At 53.3% G+C, this 23,282-nt stretch overlaps 1 protein-coding gene across 3 annotated transcripts in view; it reads right to left on the reverse strand.

Moving 5' to 3' along the window:
• Positions 1-6,550: 6,550 nt before the first annotated feature.
• The window catches only part of COL27A1 (collagen type XXVII alpha 1 chain), a 122,975-nt gene continuing 106,243 nt past the window's right edge, over positions 6,551-23,282 (reverse strand). For 2 of the 3 annotated variants that reach the window (XM_081280124.1, XM_081280123.1), the window contains exons 47-61: positions 23,117-23,224; positions 22,633-22,740; positions 21,761-21,868; positions 17,604-17,657; positions 17,085-17,147; positions 16,736-16,789; positions 16,613-16,648; positions 16,515-16,532; positions 16,260-16,295; positions 15,927-15,953; positions 14,155-14,220; positions 12,147-12,315; positions 11,230-11,339; positions 9,445-9,663; positions 6,551-8,322 (exon numbers count right to left, since the gene is read on the reverse strand). In XM_081280124.1, the coding sequence (XP_081136250.1) occupies positions 8,176-8,322; positions 9,445-9,663; positions 11,230-11,339; positions 12,147-12,315; positions 14,155-14,220; positions 15,927-15,953; positions 16,260-16,295; positions 16,515-16,532; positions 16,613-16,648; positions 16,736-16,789; positions 17,085-17,147; positions 17,604-17,657; positions 21,761-21,868; positions 22,633-22,740; positions 23,117-23,224 (1,323 nt within the window). In that variant the 3' untranslated portion in view covers positions 6,551-8,175. Of the gene's footprint in view, positions 8,323-9,444; positions 9,664-11,229; positions 11,340-12,146; positions 12,316-14,154; positions 14,221-15,926; positions 15,954-16,259; positions 16,296-16,514; positions 16,533-16,612; positions 16,649-16,735; positions 16,790-17,084; positions 17,148-17,603; positions 17,658-21,760; positions 21,869-22,632; positions 22,741-23,116; positions 23,225-23,282 lie in introns of those variants that run through there. The other variant, XR_014020458.1, reaches the window with a different exon arrangement.

Here is a 23,282-nt window from a genome sequence, read left to right on the forward strand (position 1 = left end):
TGGTCCCCTTGGTTGACTACCATCATCTCAGCCATAGCTGGGCCCCTAGTCCTTCTCCTGATTGGGATCACTGTAGGACCCTGCCTCTTAAGAACTCTCTCCACTGGGGCTGGGGATGTGGCTCAAGCGGTAGCGCGCTCGCCTGGCATGCGTGCGGCCCGGGTTCGATCCTCAGCACCACATACAAACAAAGATGTGTGTCCACCGAAAACTAAAAAATAAATATTAAAAATTCTCTCTCTCTCTCTCTCTCTCTCTCTCTCTCTCTCTCTCTCTCTCTCTCCCTCCTCTCTCACTCTCTCTTAAAAAAAAAAAAAAAAAAAAAAAAAGAACTCTCTCCACAAGAGTGGAGGTGAGGTCCGACTTATGGTCTTGCAAGCCCAGTGTGGTCCCTTAGACACAGAAAGGTGGGAAAAAAACCGAGGTCTAATGATGGGTAAGATTGACATCAAACCTGCTAACACCAGTGGGGGATGTGATAGTCAAGCCAAAGACTTCATCCTGTAAACAACCATGCCAAGTAGAAGGGTCATGACTGGGGCAAGAGGTTCTTTTCCTTTTTGTATAGAAACCTTTAAGAACACGAACTACCTAATGGGACATTGTTTCTGTAACTAGGGGAACGGGGGCTCTGTTTCTGTAACTGGGGTGACCGAGCTAATTGTGATTGGCTAAGCGTCTCTCTGCCTGACCCCACGCTCCTGCTTCTGTAACCCGACTTGCTTGCATTGGCTGGACCCCCAAACATCCCTTTTGCAGTTTTCAGGCTTATAAGAAGCACCCTTGCAATTGTTCGGGGCTGATCAGGGGAACAGCTTTATGTTCTGGTCAGCCGCCACCAGTGTGCTTCAATAAAGGCTTTGATTCGATTATACGTGAGTGGTCTGGAAGTCAGTCTATGAAACCCCGGGACGAAGCTTCAACTATAACACCTTTCCTCTCAGCATGCACTGGGGACATCTTCCTGAGTTAAAAATTGGCAGAATTTGCAGCTGTTGCATAAGGTCACTGATAAACCTTTTACAATATTAAATCATTCCCATTATTCCTGAATCTGTGGCCAGGCCCAGGGCACACCCATCAGCATGAATCAGTTGCCTGGCATTGGCCACCAAAGGTTAAATGCTATCCTCTTAAATTTCTTCAGTTATACAAATCTTTTGGACAAGATTTAAATATTTAATTAACTGAATTCCTAAGGCTTAATTTGAAACCATCAGCTTTATGTATATACTTTGACTTTAATGCTTAGGGATTTAGACTAAAATCTCTGGGCTCCTATTTTGGTTCATGGGCAGAAATCCAAGGGGAGGGGTGAGGAGAGGGAGTCCCAGCTCCCCAAGGCCCGACTCTGAGAAACCCCAGTGCCTCCCTTGAAGGAACGAGGCTCCCTGCTGTCCCCACTGTTGCTCAGGGCCCTTCGGGGGTCTCACTCTCCACCCAAGAGGTCGTGCAGACAGTTCTCCCAAGTGTACCCCATGCCCACCCTGGCTCAGTTCAGTTTGCCCCTTCTCCTTACATCCTTGGGATTCTTAAGGGTCTCTGCAGTCTCCTGGGTCAGCCCTTCCTAACCTCTCTCTCCATCCGGCCTGGGCTCAATGTCAAAAGTTCACGGGGAAACAAAGAGAGAGAAAAAAACCCTCAGGGAAGTCCAGGCTGGTGATGAAGCATCCCCTGGGCATTACCATTTGCTAGCTGTGTGACCTTGGGCAAGTTTCTTAACTGCTCTGGGCCTGAATATCTCTACCTGTAAAATGGAGACAATATTAAGCTGACTTCATTCAGTTGTCCTAAAGATTTAAAGAGTTCATTTTTGCAAAATGCTTGTTACATGAAACAAACTTCCTTCTCAGGTCCACTGATCGAACAGCTGTCACCTTGACTTTGATGCCAAGCCGGGGCTGGGGGGAGAGGAAAGAAAGCCAGGTGCCTGCTCTGCTGGTGCAAGACAGTGACTGCAGTCTCTTTTTAAAGGTACCAAGAGGCACTAGCACCTAATGCAGGTTGTTTCCCCATTGTACAGGCAGCTCAGAAAGGCACAATGACCTGGTGACAGGCCACACGGCAGGTGAGCCGCAGGTAACCCGGGAAATGCACCCTCTGAAAAAGCTACTTCACGCCTTTCTCCGTTGAGGCCTCTGCTGAACTTGAGTCTGAGGTCCAACCGGCCCCGCCTTCCACGTGGACGACCACAGGGGATGGTGAGCAAAGCCAGGGATCCCAATTAGGGAGGCCCGGGTGCTGTGTCTGGGCCGAGAAAGCAGGCAGGAAGATCTGCTCAAGCCACGGACCATGTGGCCTCTTTAGACTCAGCCTCCTCGTGTGAAAGGCCAGAGTCACTTGCAAGGCCATCGAGTGTGAGCGTGTCCCACCGCACAGTACCAGGACGGTGGCGCCTGCAGAGTTGCAGCCCTGGTCATCTGCGGGGGCCATTGTTGGGCTGGACTGGATTTGACAGGACACAAGGCAGCTGAAGGTAGGTCACCCATTCCCCGTGTTCATCCTCCTATTAGGAAAACCAGCCCCTCTGTGGCTGGCAGGCGGGGGAGGGCTCCGTCTCCACTTCACAGAGAGAAACTGAGGCCCAGAGAGCGAGAAGGAGCCCCCGCCCGCCGCCCAGGGTTGGGCCCCGTCAAGACGTCAGACTGCTCCTCGGCCAGCCCCTCCCTTCTCGCTCTCTTTCCCAGAATCGGGTCACTGGTCACTGTGGCTGGACAGGGTCTACGGGCACAGACCTTGCAGGGCCACCTGGGCTTTCCCCTGGCGCCAGCCCAGCCGGGGAGTCCACCCTGGGTACTTCCCGACACAGGCCCTTCCTGGGTACCCCTGTTGTGCAACAGGAGATGGGGACCTGGGGGACTGCTGGTCCAGGAAGTCCTTCCCAGCCTGCCCCCTGTCCCTGCCAGGAATGAACTGGCCTCGCTCCAATATCCTCACTGGCCAGGTCACGGGGCCTGCGGATCGGGGACCAGAGTGATCGTAGTGCCACAGCTTTTACACAGCCCCTTGGTCTTTCCCATCTGTCCCTCTCGCTGGTCTGCTCTCCCGGGACGCTGACTGGGGTGCACCCCCAGGTCCTGCCCCACCCCCCAGCCGGGTGCCACCTGGACAGCTGTGCTCCAGAGTCCCAACACGGCTCACCCCCGATGTGGCAGCCCCACGCCCTGCTCTTCTGTGCAAACCATGGCTGGTCTTGCTGCCCCTCTGGGCCTCAGACCCCCAGCCTGCCCTGGGCCCATGGGAAGCCCCTTGCTATTTCCAGCGTGTAGACGAGGCTCGTCCCCTCCAGCTGGGTCATCGGACTTTGAGCCACTCAGACGCACTGGTGGAAATGAACAGAGGTCCTTCAACAGGTCGGGCTGCTTTCCAGGGGCTGCCCTCTGTGGCTAGAGAGCAAGGCCCCTCTCCTGCCCTCCTGGAGCTGCCTGTGGGGAAACACCCAGGGAAGCACACTGAGACCCCAGGCCACCATCTGAAGGCATCAGGGTACAGAGGTCTCAGGAATGGGTGAGGGAATGGGCCATTCCAGCTCAATTTTGTTTCTGATTATCTGTCCAAGAAACGAAAAGAACTTTCTCTCCATTCTCAAGACCTTTTTATTGTTGTTGCTTTGGTTGTTTGTTTGGTTGGTTGTTTGTTTTCTGTTGTTTTGTGCACCGGGAGTTGAACTCAGGGGCACATGACCACCGAGCCACATGCCCAGCTCTAATTTGTGTTTTATTTAGAGACAGGTTCTCACTGAATCACTTAGTGCCTCACTTTTGCTGAGGCTGGCTTTGGACTCGGGATCCTCCTGCCTCAGCCTCCTGAGCCACAGGGATGATAGGGGTGCACCACTTGGAAACCTCAGGAGATAGCACAGTGCCATTGTCCTGGGGACTTCGGTGTGCACCAAAACTTCCGAAGGGGCTTGGCACAGCGCAGGCCATGGGGCCTCAGGGTTTAGATTTCCCAGGTTTGGGGCCAGGCTGAGAATTCCTGGCTTAAACAAGCTCTGGATGTGGCTTCTGGTCAATGCACCTCACAGAGCAGCCAGCGGTGCTGGGTCTAGGCCCTGGCTCTGCCTTCACCTTCCCCTGTGACCCAGGCTCTGCTCTGGGCTTGGGTCGCCCTCTATGCAAAAGGGTGGAGCGTGCCCTGGATGTGGCAGTCTCGGTGCCTTCCAGACCAGGCATCCCAGCCCTGTGGTACAGCTCCTGGGCCTGGGCAGGGCACCCCTGGGGCTGCTGTCTGGGGCAGGTGGCAGAGCGGGAGCTCGAGGAGGCTGAGCAGTGGGACAGCTGGGGCAGGTTTGAAAACCTCCGGTCCCCAGTATGAAGCCAACTGCTCGAGACCTGTTCCTTCTCTTAGGTAGAAAAGGTTGGAAAGTTCAGATGTATCAACTTCCCAGGGAAGGAGGAGAGAGTTAAGAAAGAAAAAAATCAGAACCCAAGAGTCAGGAGACATGGATTTCTGACAGTCAACCCAGACAAGTTTAAATGTAAGATAAGTCTTTTTTCTTTCTTTAAACATATTGCAAATATGACACGGAGCACACTTATACTCAAAAGGTGATTTTTTAAAATCTGAAATTGAAGTTTCTTTGAGCACCTTGGGTTTTCATTTGCTGAATCTGGCCCGTCTCTCCCAGGCCTTCACTCCTGCATCTCTTCCAAGGTGGCTGCTTTGTGACTTCTCCCAAGAACCTCCAGGGGACTCAGCCCAGACGTCAGCTGGCCCACAGAGGCGCACGGTTTGGATTAGCTTGACATGACCATCTACACTCAGCACCACCATGATGGCCCCTGAATACCCCTTGGGGTTTTGCCTACGGAGCTTCAAGCACACTACAGACAGACAACCACCGGACAGGCGTGTGGGGCGTCAGGGTGGTCCCTGTGTCAGGACTGTGCCTGACCCTTTGATGTAAGCTCAGGATAAACCAGGTACAAGCCAGTTAAGATGAAGTAACCCCTCCAGCTGACCTAAACTGCAGGCACCCTCTTGGTCTCACTGCTGCCCAGGATGGTGCTTCTGTGAGTAACCCCAGGTGAACTGTGCTGGGGGGCGGGTCCCATCCAACTTCCTCTTTCCTGATGCTCATTGTACCTTGGGTGCCAGGTGCTTTCCCTGAGGCTGGATTGTTCTGGAATAACACAATGGCATCTTGTATGGAAAAGGAATGAAGTACCCATATATGATACGGCATGGATGACCTTAAAAGCATCACGCTGAAAGAACATGTCACCAAAGGGTACATATGGTAGGATTCCGTCCAAATATCCAGCATAAACGAAGCGACAGAGGCAGAAAGTCAGGTGGTGGTTTTGTAGGTTCTGGGGAGGCAGCGATGGGAGTGGTTGCTAAAGAGGTGTGGGGTTTCATTCTGGGGGGTGAGAGTGTATGGAACTAGGTGGGGGACAGAACACTGAGAATGTACCAACTGTCATTCATTCCTGGTCAACTCTATCTTATATATATTTTGCCTCAAAAATAACAATTGCTCATGGTAACCTGGGTGTATGTCCTCCCTGTGCATCATGGCTGGATTGTATTCCCCAGGAGATCTACTTTAGTCCTGACCCCCATCAGTACCTGGGAATGTGACCTTATTTGGAGGGAGGGTCTGAAGGGTATGGAAACTGATAACCCTCAGGACAGGGAAATGACAAACCTCCAAAACTGTCTGACCTGGAGGACGAGGGAGGAGGAAGGCATCCTGAATCCTTCCCAGGATATCCTTTCCCATTGACAACGGGTCCCCAGGTCTCACCCCTTCCCAGGTTCATCCCCAGCACGGCCACCAAAGCACACACTCACCCCTCCCCCACAACGGGTCCTGAAGGCTGGGCCCTGTCCCATTGCCAATGAGTCCTGGTCATTAGGGTGTGGCCAAGTCATATGCCTGGTGTCCTTCTGAAAAATGTGAACACAGAGAAACAGGGAGAATGCCCCCTGACCCCTGACCTTTGAGGAAGAGACTGGAAGCCAAGGAATGCCCGGGGCTACCAAACGCTGGAGGTGAGGCCTGGGCACTAACTCTGGGTGGTCTGCCTAGCAGGGGCACTGGCCAGGGTTGGACCCCCATACTACAAGTACTGATGTGAAGGAGGAGGAGGAGGAGGGGGAGGAGCGGGAGGAGGAGAAAGAGGAGAAAGAGGAGGAGGAGGAGGAGGAGGAAGAGGAGGAAGAGGAGGAGGACAAGGAAGAGGAGGGGGAGGAAGAGGAGGAGGAGGAGGAAGAGGAGGAGGAGGAAGAGGAGGGGGAGGAAGAAGAGGAGGAGGAAGAGGAAGAAGAGGAAGAGGAGGAAGAGGAGGAGGAGGAAGAGGAGGAGAAGGAGGAGGACAAGGAGCAGGAGAAGCTGTTGAAGTTGTCGGGTTCAGGACGCGCCTTCGCTGGGGGATTTGGAGACAGCCAGGCCCAGGACACCCGGATCTACTTCCGCCTCTGTGCCCTTGGGTGTCACCACCTATCAGGGCACTTTTGGAGCATCTGCCCTCCACCACACCCTGCCCACCCAGCTTTGCAAAGAAGCACATGACCATAGACATGTCATTCTGTTGCCTCAGTTTTAAATATTTATTTAAAATCCGGAAGGGAAAAGGAGAGGCGGAACTCACTGGGGCTTCCACACACCGACGTCGGGACAGACAAACACGAGGACAGCAGATAAACCCGAGATGGGACAGGGGCCAGGTGGAGTCTGGTACCATGGGGACACACAGCGCTGAGATGAGCCCCAGCGGGGAGCGCCCAGGCTGGGACAGTGGAGGGGGGCAGTGGGGGCCGAGTGAGGTATTAAATATTGCAGACCAAACCCAATTCCCCAAGAGACACCATTAGAAATACTCAGAGACTTCCATATAATTTTCCTCCTTTCATAAAAATAATTTCATAGTTCAAATAACTTCAAAATCCAACCCAGGCCCTGATAGGGTACAATCCAGATCATCGTGAATGCCACCAGCACGCAGGTGGCCAAGAATCATTCTTTTCTCCCCAGCCCCAATTGACACCCACGTTGACCCAGGTTTCTGCAGAGTTTAACACTGAGAAAGCAGGAGGGAGAACTGCCCAGGGGGACCGGCTCCTGGGAGGGAGAGCTGAGCTTCCTTCCGGGTTTCGTAAGAGGGTTCAATATTTACATTCCGAGGCCAGCTCCAGCCCACACTGCCCTTGGCACTGGTTTCTCCAAGGTCAAGGCTGCTCCCAGGCCTCTCCAGGGCAACAACCTCCCTCCAGGACCCCGAAGGCCACATCAAGACGCTTTGTACAAGGACAGACATTCCCAAGTCCATAAGTTAAAGGGAAAGCCCTCTACTTCCGGTTTCTGGTAGGGTTTTTGTTGTTGTTTCTTTTTTTCTTTTCTTTTTTCTCTTTTTTTCCTCCTTAGCAGATTACTGGACAAGCATAAAGACAACACTAGGAAGACAGAACGATTCCTCCAAACTTTGTCATTTGGAGGACAGAGAACCATGTGAACCGTGTCCCACATCAAAAAAGTTTCTTCGAAGTCTGTGGCAAAAATAGTAGCACCTTCAGAATCTTAAATAGGTTTTTTTTTTTCTTAAAAAAAAAAATCACTTACACTGTGAGACGATTGCGAGCACCGGCGATTTCACAGTGGAGGTAGCAAAAGTGGGGACCCCCAGCCCCAGGATCTCACCTTCCCCACCCCACTGCTCTTCCTCACCCTCTCACCTCTTTCCCAGGTGAAAAAATAGTGACACACCTTCTTTGGGTTTGTTTAAATAATAATAATATATATATTCTTCTCTCTTTCCTTCTCTCCTTTTTCATGTCTCCTTTCTAATATTGCACATCAAAAGCTCCCTGGCAGGGCCGGCTGATGGGGCACCCCTTCCCCAGCTGGCTTGGACGTGGGGCTCTCTGGGCAGGAGGCCGGGGAGGGAAGCCGGCAGCCGCAGGGCTGGGGTCAGCCGGGGGCCGAGGCGGGGTGCGGGCTCGGCAGACTCGCTGGCTCTTTGGTTGGTCTTTGGGGGTGAGCTGCGATGGGCTCTTCCCAAGGACACCCCATGCCCTGCTACCCCCCTTCCCCTGCTGCTGAGCAGACGAGATCCAGGGACCCCTCGGGCAGAGCAGGGGGCTGCCTCTCCTGGGGCCACCGCCCTCGGTACCCGGCCTGGCCTCCCCCTCCTCCCTCTGCCACAGGCCAGAGGCACCAGGAGGCCAGGGTCAGAGGAAGCACGCAGGGCCAACTTCCAGGCGGTACTGCTTCCCTGGCGAGGCAGGGGGGAGGTTGTCCACGCTGACAATGGGCAGCTGCTGGGGGTCCTGCGTCCGGAAGGTGAAGAGCGTCTGGTGCCAGTGGCCATCCAGGACCTGTGGGTGGAGGAAGAGGTACAGGTACCAAGTGCCCCTGAGCCTCCCATCGCGCTCAGGGCCTCTGCCACGGCCCTCCTCCTGCTCTACAAGGCCCCGCGCTCTCACCACAGCAATGACCTGCACTGGACATTCACTTTGCTCCCATATTTTTACTCTCCTGAGCGATGCTTAATGAACAGTAACCAAATCTTTGTGCACATTCTACAGAAAGTTCTAGAAGTAAAATTGCTGGACCAAAGAATAGGCCCACATGTGAAGTTTGAGACATGTATTGGATATACATCTATAGACAGAAGCTTTCCAGAAAGCTCTACCCATTTCTTTTCTCCAATCATTTCATACGGGAATGTTGGTCTCCCCACATCCTCACGATCACTATGTATCATGGGTTTGGTTCAATCGTGTAAAACTGGTTTTTACCTTTTGATGACTTTATCTCCCCTCCCCCTGCAAATCCAGCTGGTTTGGAGCATTTAGAAATGACAAACTATCTGAGAAGAAATGAGCCTAAGCAAGGTGGGACCAAAGAAATATGTCCTCTGTCGAGAATTTGCAAAGAAGACGGCTTAGGGAGTTAAACTGGTGCAGAATTAAGCCCATCAGGAGATGGGATCACAGGTGCAGACGCTGGCTTTCTTTATCCCACGCTCATGGACACACTGTCCTATATCATCTGCTAAAAAACTTAGTTCTAATATCTATCTCGATTTTTGTGCTTAGTATCAGAATTTATTGCTTTTTTTTAATCAGAAATGGTATTGTCTTAACACAATTTATCAGAAAGACCAACCTTTCCCCATTTATTATTCTGCAAGGCCAACTTTGTTATAAATCATGTCCACACACAAACCCCAAACAGAATTTGGATGCAGTGATCAATGGGGGGAACCCACAAAGGCGTCTTGGAGGTGAGAACCTTCTCTATTAGTCTGCATAATTTTAGGAAGTTCCCAGAGGAATAAAAGTGAATAAAAACAACTTCTGAAATCGTTCTAATAAAAATATTACATGGAAATAAAAGTGACATACGTCTATACCTGTCGCACGCTGGCACAGTTAGACATACACACAAGTTTTTTCACACAAGCTTCCCCGGCTTCCATGGGCTCTGCTGATTACCTTACAGCCGTCCATGGACACCTCTGGCCTGAACTGACCCCCAGCTTCAAAGATCTGCCCGTTCCAGGCCCGGAAGCGCACAGCCTGCTTGGCCGGGGTGCGGCCCGTGGTCTCCTGCCACACGGTCATGTTCAGGCAGTGGATGGTGATGTGCTGCGTCACCTCGGAGCTGAGCAGGTGCAGGAAGTTCATCTGGACCCGGCTGACGGCAAACTCCACCTGGGGGAGACGGGGAGACAGACAGTGAGGGGTGGGGTGCAGTGCCTGCAGCCCTCAGGGCTCCTGCCTCTCTCTGGAGGGGCCAGGATAAGCCCTTTCCTGGTCAGTTTTTCCCAACCCTCACATATGCCCACTTGAAAGACTGGGGGACTGAGGTCCACGTGAGCTGGTCCCCCAGCCCCTCAGCTGCATAACGAGAAAGATCTGCCGACCCCACAGCAGAAGGATCTCACCCAAGACAGCGACCCGTAGAGGGAGGAGGAAACCGGAGGCACTGTCTAAGCCCAAGTCCCAAGAGGCTGGGGGTGGGGGTGCTGGCAAAGGCAGAGCTGAGAGCAATCGGCGAAACTAGGTGCCACTGAAATCCAGGGCCCTTCCCTGAGCTAAGGTGTAGGTAAGTGTCCCCAGAGGCCTTTGTGTTGAAGGCTTGGCCACCAATCATGGGAGGTGGTGGGACCTTGAGAAGTGGAGCCTGGTGGAAGGGAGACAGGTCACTGGGGCTGCCCTTGAAGGGGCTACTGGAACCATGGCCCGCTCTTGTCTCTTTTCTGCTTCCCGGCTGCTTCCCTGCTCCTACTGTGATGCCCTGCCTCACCACAGGCCTCCAAGCAACGGGGCCAACCAACCACAGACTGGAACTCATGGCTGTGAGTCAACATAAACCTTCCTCCTTATAAGTTGCCTATCTCAGGTATTTTGTTACAGTAACACAGAGCTGATTAACACACCTGCCATTGTTTCTGATGAGAAGTGCAACACAAACAGGCATTCACCTTGCCACCTCCAGCCTTGCCCATATGCACAGCAGGTTTGCCATTCAGCCCCTAGACCTCCAAGTCACAGGAGAGGGAGACTGCAGTGGTCACTATGGCCCTGCTAACCTGTGAGTTCTGGCTACAGGGGCAGCAGCAAGTTTGGCTTCCTCATGCCCAGCTCAGGGGCTGGTACCTGTCAGATACTTAACAATGACTTGTTGACCCACTGGCTGACAGACTGCCTCCCTAGAGATTCTCAAACTTCAGGAGTGGCATGGTCAGCACACACCTTCTAGAACCTCCCAGAGGGTGGGGGTGGGGCTGGTAGGATGGGATACAAAGGGCTCTGGGTCCCCAGCCCCTGCATTAGAGCAGCTTCTCACTGTGGCATGAATCACCCCCTAAAATACCCCTCCCAGAGAGGCAGGTGGCCAGCGGGCATCGAGCAGGGGTTCAGGATTGCATGTGTCTGGGAGGAATGTTCGAGAGGAGCATTGCACAGATCTGCTTCATGCTGATTGCTCGTGGTTCTGTGAGCCAGGCCCCGTGTGGCTGGCTGACTGCTCTGCTTTAGTACGAGGCAGAAGGCGGGACATGGGAACCACTCCAGACTCGCACAGGTGGAAAGCCCTGGGAAACCAGATTGCTCCACCCCGTCCCCAATGCACAGAGGAGCAAGCTGAGTCTCGGAAAGAGGAGGTCTTTCCCAGGACCGTGCAGTCAGACAGGCAGGGCTCAGAACAGAGCCTGGTTGGCTGTGGCCCAGGGCAGAGCGGGGCAGACAGGACCAGCCTAGGGAGAAGGTGGACACCTTGGAGGCTGTGATGGGCTTCAGACACGTCTGTCCGCCATGGGTGAAGTTGCAGGAGACTTCAATGGTGTCCGAGGAGCAGCCGAGGTTCGGATCCACCCAGTAGGTGCCTGCAGATAGCACAGGGGGTTGATGCACGGATCTAGGGAGGGGCGCAGGTCAGGTTCCGCAGATGACTCTGCACCTGTGACCCACTGAGCCCCACTTGGGCATGAAGTCGGGGTGAGCTGGGCAGAAAAGGGATTCCCAGTCCACAGAGGGGAAGGGAGCCTTCTAGGCAGAGGTCACAGCTGGAGGAGCCCAGGGCAGAAGGTTCCCTGAGGAGCTCGTCCTATGTCCCCCCCGGGGGGTGTCCATCTTCCAGAGGAGACAACAGGTGACAGTGAAGCCAAGGCCCCAGGGAGTGGGGGGTCATCTGCTGACTGCTTCCTCCAGGGCCCATGGCAGCCAAACCAAGAGTGGGACCCAGGCCACCAGTTCACGTGCTGAGGAGGGGAGGTGACTCAGGCAGTGCTGGGACAGGCCCCAGATCACAGATGGGAGAGTTGAGGGAGGTGTCACCCGGGAAGCCTTCCTGGGGCTGGGCTCTCCTGGCCCTTGGGGACTTTTTCTGCCAAAACTCTATCTCATTGCACTGAAATGGTCGTCCCCAGCCTGTGGATCTGTGGCTCTGGAACAGGGGGACCACTCCACTGTGTACCCCACAAGATCCTACAGACCAGGAAGTACAGCCTGGCACACGGGAGCTCAGTGACTCAGTCAGTGGCTGTCTGTCTGTCTCCCTAAGGACAGAAACTTGGCCCAGAGGTGCTGAGAACCAAGTACCCCCTCTGCCCGGCTCCTCCTGGAGCTGCCCCCCCACACCCCGCGCCACCAGCCTGGGCAGGAAGCGCCCGCTCCCCTGCAGTCGCTCTCACCATCCGCCATCTTCTGCTCACAGTCCATGAGGTCCCGGCAGACCCGGGCGGGGTTCTCCTTGGTGCCCAGGGGTGTCTTAATGCTCTGGATGAGGTTGCTGAGGTAGTGTAAGGTTTTGAAGATCTCCCCTCCCTGGTCCAGCACCAGCCGGTCTGGATAGCTGTATCCCTGTCATAGGAGAGGCGTGGCCATTGGTCCCTCAAGTCCTGGCTGGCCTGAGGTCCTCGCTGCCTGGGAGGGTGCTCAGCTCCCAGGCTGGTGGCCAGGCCAGGCTGCGTCTCTCTCCACTTCACAGATAAAGAAACTGGGGCCAGGGACAGGAGGCAGTGGGTGGAGCTGCCACCATCTGCTCAGGTTTGAGGAAGCACAGGTGAGGCCCTGTTCTCTGGCACAGGAAGGGTAGAGCCCCAGGAGGAAGGCAGACGGGGCGCACAGGACACCACGGCGTGGCCTGCGAGGGAGAGTCTGTGCAGGAGGAGGAGGTGCTGCCTTAGGGACTCCCGTGCCCTGCTGGGCTCACCTGGGTGGGAGCAGGAGCTCCTGTGAGGCACCAAGTCACACAACTGGGACCAACAGACACAAGTGCCTAGGGGAGGACTGCGGCTCAGAGATGGGGGAGGAGGGGGATGGCCGCAGAGTGCAGGTAACAGGGCCTTTGGGTGACCCGAGCAGTCCTCCTGCAGGACCTCCAGCCCCTTTCCAGAGCCACAGATCAGAGCTCAATAAGCCGTCCCCCCAGACCTGGCAGAGGCCACGTGTATGTCTGTGTGCATGCACGTGTGTGTGTGTGTGGGTGTGTGGGTGTGAAGGTGTGCACATGTGTGCGTGCAGGTATGTGGTGTGTAGGTATGCACAAATGTTGGTGTGCACATGTGTGCATGCATAAGGACGTGCATATACGTACATGCATGTGGGTGTGCAGGTGTGTACATGTGTGCATGCAGGTGTGTTTGTGTGGGTATGTGCATTCAGGTGTGTGGGCGTGCAGGTGTGCACATGTGCATGAACGTGGGCGTGCAGGTGTGCACATGCATGGTGTGAGTCTTCTGTGTGGACAGAATCCACCCCAAGCCCCCTCTGCAGTGGGTGGGGGCAGGAGGCCATGCTCCAACCAAAGCAATGACAAGAATACAATGTGCCCCTTGTGAAGTTCCGACCCCTGGTCTCCGGCACTGTTCTCCTGCTCTGTCCCCTGGCGAGGCGTCCCCCTGCCATGGGGTAACCTTAGGGATGGTGCGTGGGAGAGGAAGAGGGCACAGCCCTGGCAGGCAACCTAGGTCTGTCGTTACCAAGCCAGCTGGCCTTAGTGCGCATGAGGAATAAACGTCCACGTATCTGTGGACGCTCATCTCCTGCCGTGTGCGAGGCACTGTGGGGAAGGCGCGGTGCAGGGCTATTGTTAAGGATGGCCACAGGCCAGCTGACTCCCTGGGTGTGGAGAAACTGACCTCTAGGGTGGAAGGAAACTCTCCCCTTCTCTGCCCACGGATATCTGTCTTTCCACTGACCTCCCTGGGTGGACGGCAGGGGCCCATCCCTGCTTCTGTCCTCCTGCACTGCGAGCCCAGCAGTTACACAGGAACAGAGAACTGGCTGGGGGTGGAGGTGGAGCTGGAGCCGAGAGCTCCCCATCCCGGGGCGGGGAGCCGGGTCCGGCCGAGCCCTGACCATGGCTGACTGTGAGCTCTCTGCTGCTGGAGGACGGCTGGCCAGGCCACAGGGCGCCCAGGGGAGCGTCTCTCCCTGACTCAGGGCCGCAAGTGTCTCCGGACCCCAGAGGCCCTGGAGAAAGCACAGGCCAGAGCGGCTTCTATGTGCCGGCCGTGTGACCTCGGACCTGCTGCAGCCCTTCTGAACCCCGGGAAGAGCCTCATCTGGGATTGTGAGATGTCACAGACACGGCTCTGACACACTGTGCAGGCCAGGTGGAGGGCACAGATCACACAGGGCCGTCAGCCACACTTCTCCCAGGACTGGACACCATGTGGGCAGAACTCCTGGAGGTACCTCTGGTCGGAGTGCTCCGTTAGTGTCCATCCACGTCTGGAAAGCTGCCCCAAGGTCATCTTGTTGCTGTGCAGGGAAAGACAAGGGGTATAACCTGGTCCCCCAGGCCCAGAAAGTGGGAACCCCAGGGCCTGAGCACCCACTCTCCCACCCCACCTGGTCTGGCAGGATCTTGGCTAATCATACACTCTGCAAACTCCTTCCTCCCATGGAGACAGTCAGTGACTGTCACTACCCTCCTCTAGGCACTTCAGTGGCTCCCCCTGGCCCTCGGGATTAAGTTGGAACTCCTCCCATGGTTACAAGACCCAGCTGGAGTGCTGTGCTCCTGAGCCCTGTCTCTCTCCTCTCCCCGGCACATGCTAGCACTGGGCACACTCAGAACTTCTAAGTTCCTAGGTGCCGTGCGGTCTAACCACAGGGCCTTTAAAGTGTTGCTCCCTTTCCCTGGAAAATTCTTCCCTTCCTCAAATGCACTGTTGGGCTATCTCCTGTACCACTGCTTCTCAACTGGGGTGATGATGCTCCCCTGGGGCCTTCAGAAATACCTGGGGACATTTTAGACAGGTATAACTAGGGAAGGGGCACTACTTGGTCTTCTGGTCAAAGACCAGGAAAGCCGCTCAGCCTCCCACAGGGCACAGGATGCCAAGGTCAGCAGTACAAAACTTGGCAGTGGTGGGAGGCCTCTCTGATTCTCCTGGCTCCAGGCCGCTGGGCCCCTTTCTCTACGCCCCGCAGTTCCGTGTCTGGCTGACACTGTACCAGTCTCATGAGCCTCCGGCCCTGCCCCGGGCTGGCAGAGGCAAAGTCTTGCCAGAAGAACAGGGGAGAAGAGATCTGGGCACTGAGTAAAGCCGAGGACCTGGAGGGACACCTCAGGGTCCAACCCAGCCCTGCCACTTCCCATCCATGCCCTGGGCCTCAGTCCTCCCATCTTGAAAATGGGCCTGACACAAAACTCTCCTCAATGAACTGAGGAGCTAACTCATGAGTCCACCCGTGGAAAGCTCTTCTCCCGGCGTCTGGGATGTAACCAGCAGGCAGTCGATCTAGCTGTCACTCAGAAATTCAAAATCCTCTCCTTTTCTGTATTTTAGGAGAAAAAGGCTTTTCTCCTGCTTCCCTTCCCTCCCTGCTGTCTCTTATGGATGAGAAGGACGCAGGGATGTGGAGGGACAGTCAGGGCGGCCATTACTGCTTCTGTGACAGTGGACAGAGGGACCTTGAGAAACTGGGAGGAGCTGAGAAGCTGAGGACTCGTGGCCCAGGCGCCATCTCAGCTCGGTCTTCCTGGGGCCCTGCCCGGGAGGGACGCTCTCAGGGCTGGATCCAGAGGTCAACCAGCACAGTGGAAAAATGGGGACAGATTTGTCCCCAGGTGGGGCAAGGCCATGCTCTCAAACAGGGGTGTGGTCCCCATCTGTCCACTTTTCTGACCTTCTTTGGACAGAATCTGAGGCAGAGGGATCCTCAGCAACCAGCCCACATGTTGGGGCCCAGACAGGACCAGGGGCCAGCAGCTGGGCAGGACCCCGGGCTCATGGTCCCCAGATGCCAGTCCAGCAAGAGGAACACTCAGCTTTCCTGCCTTGTGGCCCCAGCCCCTCCTGTGGCCTAGGGTCCAGGGCTTCCGCCAAGGAACGAGAGGACGGGGGCATCCCTGGGCCCAGCTTAAGGTTCTGGTCACTGTGGCCAGACAAGGCTGCTAGCTCTCTCCTTCACCTCCCAGGCCTCACCCCAAGTGACCAAAGAGAACATTCCCAACTTACAAGCTGGACTGGACGCCCTGGAGGTCCCTGCAAAAGAAGATGGTGAGTCAGCACTGGACGGGCCCGGTGCTGAACCCGGCTGCCAGGAGAGTGGTGGCTGTGGGGCAGGTGAAGACCGCCAAGCCAGTGTCTGAACTCCCGCGGGCCGGGATGACTCTCCCCGCCCCAGGCTGCTCTATGCTGTCCCAGAGTCTGTGACTGCAAGAAACATGCGAGTCCTGCGAGACTCAGGGTCAAGGACAGTCTGCTGGCAAAGCCCTGATCTCCTCCATAGGGACCCGCCTCCTGCCCAGATGTCCAGGGTGCCCCATGTGAAGACACCAAGCTACCTACCGGTGGGCCAGGCCGCCCTCTTGGGCCGGGAGGACCCTGAGGAAGAGAACAGTTAGCCTTGGTCAGCAAGGGCCCTCCGTCTCCCACCCCAGGTCCTCATCAGGCAGACAAGAGGCCCAGGACTGTGGTTCCCTGGTGTGGACAGGTGCAGATGAGGTCCAGAGAGAAAGGGCACCCAGGACAGTGGTCACGGACAGGAGACCCAGAGCCCCCGCCCACTCCCCTGCCCTTCGCCCTCAGGCCAAGCACACTCACCCTGGGACCCTGCAATCCCTGGAGGAAGACACAAGAGGGACAGAGTCAGACGCAGGCCGAGCTGGGGCCCACCCTGAGTCCCCTCGTCCTCCACTCACCCAGTCCCCTCGACTGCCTTTGTCGCCCTTCGGACCCTGCAACAAACCAGAGCCCAGTGAGACAAGGTCAGAGGGGAATCCAGTTCCCGGAAGGCGAAACCGAGGCCCAGCCCCTGCACCTACCGGGAGTCCCGACGGTCCCAGGATTCCAAGGGGCCCAATGATGCCCTCCTTTCCCTAAAGGAGACAGACAGGCTGAGTGGGCTTGTTCCAGGCCTGGGGAACGGTCCCAGGGACAGAGGCTGGGGGGCTGCCTGCGTGTCCCCAGGGATGGGCGGGACACCTCCTCGGGCCACACGCTCCCCGGCTCCTCCTGCATGCAGCCCCTTCTGTGTGCCTGGGGGCTACCAGAGTGGAGCAGGAGGAGAGGGGGAGGAAGGGCTGCGGCCCAGCTGGCGGAATGAAGCAGGAAGGGGAGGACGTGGGTCCCAGGTGTAGCCAGTCAAGGGCTGGAACAGAGGAGGGGACTCACCATCAAGCCAGGAGGCCCCCGGGGGCCCTGGATGCCTTTGAAGCCGATGTCCCCAGGGGGGCCCTGTGGGAGCAGAGGAAGGGCAGTCTGTGCCTGGGCAGCCCAGGGGGTCCCCTGAGCTCCCCCAACCTGGTGTCTGGGCCCCAGGAGGAGGTGGTAGGAGCCCACCCACGGGTATTGCGCAGGCGTAGGCCGTGGCACTGTTGGTTGGTGGCCTGTGCCTCTGGCGGAGTTCTGCATCCATCCTCCACTTACTGTCCCCACTTGACAGATGAGGAAAGCGAGGCTCAGCGGGACTAAGCCGCGTGCCTGAGGCACAGGTGAGCCGCGGAGCTGGGCCAGGAACCCAGGCGTGCTGCCAAGGCAGTGAGCGTGAGGACGTGCTCGCTGCTGTGTCCCCAGCTGTCATGGTGCCCGCACTGTGAGCGCTCGGCCAATATTGGTGGAATGAACAAGTGAATGAACGAGTGGGCGAGGGTAGAGGACCCCACAGGAGCCGGGAGGAGCGGGGGTCCGTACCTTGGGTCCGAAGAGGCCAGACACTCCTGGGAAGCCCATCTCGCCAGAGTCACCCTGCGGGGAGAGCAGGACAGGGCTAGGGTGCTGGCCCGTCACCCAGGACCCAGGGGGCGGCGTCCTCCACCAGGCGAGCAGGGAATCCCCGGGGAAACTCTGCAAGGCTCCTGTCTCAGGTCCTCAGGAAGAGAATGGAGGGATCCGTGGAGCCCCACCCACCCCAAGAGCTCTGTTAGGACATGGTCCCCTAGAGTCACCAGCTGGGCCAGCTGTGGGCCAGCTGTTTGACGTTCCCAGGTGCCCTGTTTATAGATGACAGAAATGAGGCTCAGAAAAGAAGGGAATTTGCTGAGCGTCACACGAGTTCTATGTGATGGAAGGCACCAGGTTCAGACTGGGCATAAGCAATTACAGAGGCCCTGACCCCCATAGCCAATCTACAAAGTGGTCAGAGAACAACCAGTCAGGGAGGCAAAAGAGACCAGGACAGAGTAGTGGACTCTATTCACGTAGCTACAGCTGACCTGTGCCTGGGCCACACTGTGGTTACTATAGCTCTGTAATGAGTTCTGAATTGGGAAGTATGAGTTTTACAAATACTCGGATCTTTTCTAGATCAGAATCTATTTGCTGACTTTAGCAGATTGTGGTAGGGACTGCATTGAATTGGGAGGCCAGCGTGTGGGGAGTATCGCCATCTTAGCAACGTCGTCTTCTGATCCATGAACATGGGATGTCTTCTCACTTATTCAGGTTTTTCTTCAATATTTTTCAACAATGTTTTGATTGTGTTCAAACCATAGACCAATGTGAGAAAAATGGACATCCTCACAATCTTGAGTCTTTTAACCCATGGACACTATGTAGGTATATATGTTTTTCTTTAATTTTTTTTTAGCAATGTTTTGTCATTTTCAGGGTACATTTCTTGCACCCTGGTAGTAGATGTACCTCTTGGCATTTCATATTTTTATGCTATTATAAACAGTATTACTTTCTAAATTTCAATTTATGATTACTTGTTGCTAGAAACTGCTAGTGATTGCTTAATATATAGTAATACAATTTATTTGTGCATATTGATCAGTTTCCTCTGATCTTAATAAACTTGCTTATTACAATAGCTTTCTTATAGATTTCATTTGATTTTTCTCCATAGAAATCATTTCATTCTACAATGAAAATTTTACCACTTCATATATGAATTCCTTTTATTTCTTTTTCTTGCCTTATTACACTGGCTAGAATGGCCAAGATGATATTAGATGGAAAGGATAGCTTGTTTATGCTCCTTAAGAGAAAGCATCCAACTAATCACTACTGCATATGATGTTAACTGAGTTGTTCTTGGATTTTTCTTTGTCAAATGAAGAAGTTTCTTCTGTACCTAGTTTACTGAGAGTTTTTATCAGAAATGAAATTAGATTTTGTCAAATGTTTTCTTGCATCTACTGAAACGATCAAATGGTGTTTTGTTTTAGTTTGTTAAATATGGTGGATTAGAAAATGATGGTGGAATGAGGTGGCCATCATTACTCTAGGTACGTGTATGACTGTCCATATGGTGTGACACTACATCATGTACAATCAGAGAAATGAAAAGTTGTGCTGCAACTGTGTGCCATGAATCAAAATGCATTCTGCTGTCATATATATACCTAATTAAAAATAAGTAAATAAAATTTTTAAAATATGGTGGATTAGATTGACCTATTTTCAAATCTAATACCACTCTTGCATTCCTGGGATAAACTCCACGTGGTCTTCTTGTGTTGTCCTTTTTATTACAGTCTTAGACTCATTTTTCTAACATCACATTAAGAATTGCTATGCCCCTATTTATGAGGTGTACTGGTCTGTAGTTTTCTTGTAACATCTTTGGTTTTAACATCAGGTGATTCTGGCTCATGGAATAAGTTGGCTCATGGAAATAAACACATTTTCTGAATAAGTTTACATAGAATAGGTATTATTTGTTTCATAAATGAGCTTAGTAAAATTCACCAGAGTTTTATTTGTGGGAAACTTTAAACTCACTTATTCATTTTTCTTTAAGAGATACATGGCTACGTAGGTTATTGATTTCTTCTGGAATGAGCTGTTAGTTTTGTCTTTGAAGAAATTCGCCCATTTCACCTGAGAGTTATTTAAATTTCTTGCCATGATGGTTTTTTTTTTTTACAATATCCCCTTATTATTCTTTTAACACCTGTAGTATCTTTAGTGATAGTATCTGTTATTCCTTTTATTAGTAATGTAAGTATTCTCTCTCTCTCTTTTTTTATTTTTCTGAGAAGTTTGGCTAGAAGTTTATCAATTTTACTGACATTCTCAAAACTTTCCATTTTTCTTATTGTTTTCCTGGTTTTTAAATTTTCTGATCTTATTGTTTCCTTTCTTCTATCTGCTTGGTATCTAATTTTTTCCCTAGTTTCTTACAATGGGATCTGAGACCATGGGATTCGAAAGCCTTCTCTATTCCTTAAACACCCTACTAAGTGATGTCTTGGCCCCACCGTGTTCTCATTTCATAAAATATTAATTTCCCTTTTGATTTCCTCTTGTGGATCCTGTGGATGTTCTTTACTTAGTTTTCAAATATTTGGAGATTTTTCAGATATCTGTTATTGATTTTTCCATTTCATCATCATGGTACAGAACATTCTTTGTGTGAATTGAATCTTTGTGACTTTTTAAGGCTCGTTTTTATAGGCTCAGAATGTCATGTCTTCGCAAATGCCCTGCATGTGCTTGCAAAGAATGCATATCTTGCTGATACTTGGTGCAGTGCTCTATTAGGTAGCGTTTGCTGATAATGTTCCAGTTTTCTATATCCTTACCGAATTTCTGACTATTTACTCTATTTATTGATAAGATAAATATATTGAAATCTTCAATTGTAATTGTGAATTCGTCTACTTCCCCTTATAGTTCTATTAGGTTTTGCTTACTGTATTTTTTAAAATGTTTTATTTATTTACTTATTTTTAATGTGGTGCTGAGGATCAAACCCAGTGCCTCACATGGGTGAGGCAATTGCTCAACCACTGAGCTACAGCCCCAGCCCTGCTTACTGTATTTTAAAGTCTATTATCAGGTGTATGAACATTCAGGATTTCTCTATCATCTTGACAAATTGACCCCTTGGATCACTATGAAATGAACTTCTTCATTACTGTTAATAACCACTGCTCCAAAATCCAGTTTGTCTGATATTAAAATAGCTTCTCTGGCTTTCTTTTGACAAGCATTAGCACAAAATATCTTTTTCCACATCATGACTTTACCCTATTTCTTTCTTTACATTCAAATGTCTTTATATTATTATAGTAGTACATAGTTGGGGCTCTTTTTTTATTCCATTAAATTATAAATCTGTTTTTTGTGGGGAGGGGTACCAGGGGTTGAACTCAGGGGCACTTGACCACTGAACTGAGCCCCATCCCCAGCCTTATTTTGTGTTTTGTTTAGAGACAGGGTCTCATTGAGTTGTGTTGTATCTTGCCTTTGCTGAGGCTGGCTTTGAACTCGCCATTCCCCTGCCTCAGCCTCCTGATCCACTGGGATGACAGGCGTGGGCCACAGCACCTGGCATAAATCTGTTTTAACTGGGGTATTAGGGCCAATTGCTATTTGTTTCTCTTCATTGTTGTCTACTCCTTGTTCACCTCCCCCTCTTTGTCGAGCAGGGTGAGGTATCTAGCCCCTGAGAAAGATGGTGAGGAAGGTACAGGAAGAGCACTGCCCTGGAATCTGCAGACCCGGGTGCTGGTTGGGATCCCCTCTTCTCATTCTGGAAGGGCTGCAGCACCCCCACCATCCAGCTCAGGGAGGCTGACAGCATCTGGTGCCCAGAGAGATTATATCTTTCTTTGTCAACAAGTAGACAGGTGGTTTCTTGGCCTATGTGTACATTTGAGAACACAAGTGTTTGTGTGTGTGCATGTGTGGGTACATGCACACAAGTGTACATGTGTCTGTAGTGTATTCTTCAGATGCGTGGGTATGTCTGAGTGTGTATGTGCATGCATGTGAGTGTGTGTACAGGTGCAGGTATACATGCATGAGTGTATTTGTGTGTGTGTATGTGTGCTTGTGTATACAAGTGGGGGTGTGTGAGTGTATTTGTGTGTGCACGTGAGTATGTGCTTGTGACTCACCGCCTGGCCTTTGGATCCTGGCTCCCCCTGCTTCCCAGGAAGCCCCGATCCGCCCTCGGTCCCTCTCTTGCCAGGGGGACCCAGCTGCCCTGGTAACCCACTTTCACCCTAAAAGAAACACACCAAGATTGCCAGTCAAAGGGGGAAATGATTCAGGGAGGGGGAGGGGGAAGGGGAGGGCCTAGGAGATCAGGGATTCCACAGGGTCCCTTGAGACCTCAGGGTGGTGGGGTGATGCAGGGAGGCTGGGGAGGATGGAGACCCTCTGAGGAAGCCTCCTTCCTCCCTCTGGTGTGCCCTCCCTCTCCTGCACTGTCTCTCTTCTCCCTAGCATGCCACAAGCCCCATCTCCAGACCTGGCCATACATCCCTCCACCTACAAAACCTTCTTTTTCTCTGTCAAATCCTCACTGAGCTAAAGCCACCTGTCCTTCTGCCTGCTGTCCTCTCAGGAGGTTCCAACCATTCCCTACTAGACTCTAGTTCAGAGAGAGCAAGAGCCGTGTCTGGGTCCTTGGACTTCATTTTCCCCTCAGGGTCTAGTCCTGGGCTCTGCCTGATTGACAGCAGCCTCTCATCCCAGGGAAGCTTTCTAAGGATGCCTGCCGCCTCCCATAGGCTGTTCCACCGGGACCCACAAGAGGGCGCCCGTGGACAGCTCAGCTACAGTGGGTCATTTCCAGAGCCCTCTAGGGGGCAGTAGTTACAGCTCTGGGAATAAAGTATCCTATAAGACTGGGACAGGGACCCCAGAGAAAAGTCACAGCATAGATTTTTATTTTCACACAGGCCCTGGGACATGGGTGATGTAAGAATTGGTAGAGCTAGTCAGAAAGGGCAGAGAGAAGGTAAGTGAGTTAGAAGCATCTGACCTTGAACCCTGGGGGCCCCTGTGCTCCAGGCAAGCCGGCCACACCTGGATTTCCTCTCCTCCCAGCAGGGCCCACAAGGCCAGGGTCCCCATCATCCCCTTGATCTCCCTGTAAAGAAAGCAGGCAACGGAGTCTCTTGGATTTCAGGAAACAGGCCAGAGTCGGGGTGGGCACAGGGAGGACAGGAGGTCACTCCTGCCTGTGTGAGATGGCTGGACCCACAGAGACTGCAGCAACTAGGATGAGAGGTCAGGCAGGGGGTGGGCATCAAGGAGAGACCCCAAGAAGGTCCGTGCTCCCAGGGCCCAAGGGATGAGGCTGAAACCCACACCAAAGCATGCGGGAACTTCTGCGCCACCCCCCCACACAAGTGTCCCTACTGGCTCCCTGGCCTGTGGCATGTGGCAGCCCCCCTCCACACTTTGTCTCAAATGGAGACACCATCTGCTCACCCCAAGTCCTGCTCACCCCAAGTCCTGCTCACCTGTGGTCCTGCTCGGCCATCCCTGCCAGGAAGCCCATCTGGTCCCACGACACCCTCGGGGCCCTGTCTTCCCACCACGCCCCGCGGCCCAGGCAGCCCCGGCAGCCCCTGGGGGTACACAGGAAGGTGGTGAATGTTGGGGTGGGGGAGAGCTTGAGGGGGCACA

This window comes from Spermophilus citellus (genome assembly GCF_964194105.1).
Source record: "Spermophilus citellus genome assembly, chromosome: 2".
NCBI lineage: Eukaryota > Metazoa > Chordata > Mammalia > Rodentia > Sciuridae > Spermophilus > Spermophilus citellus.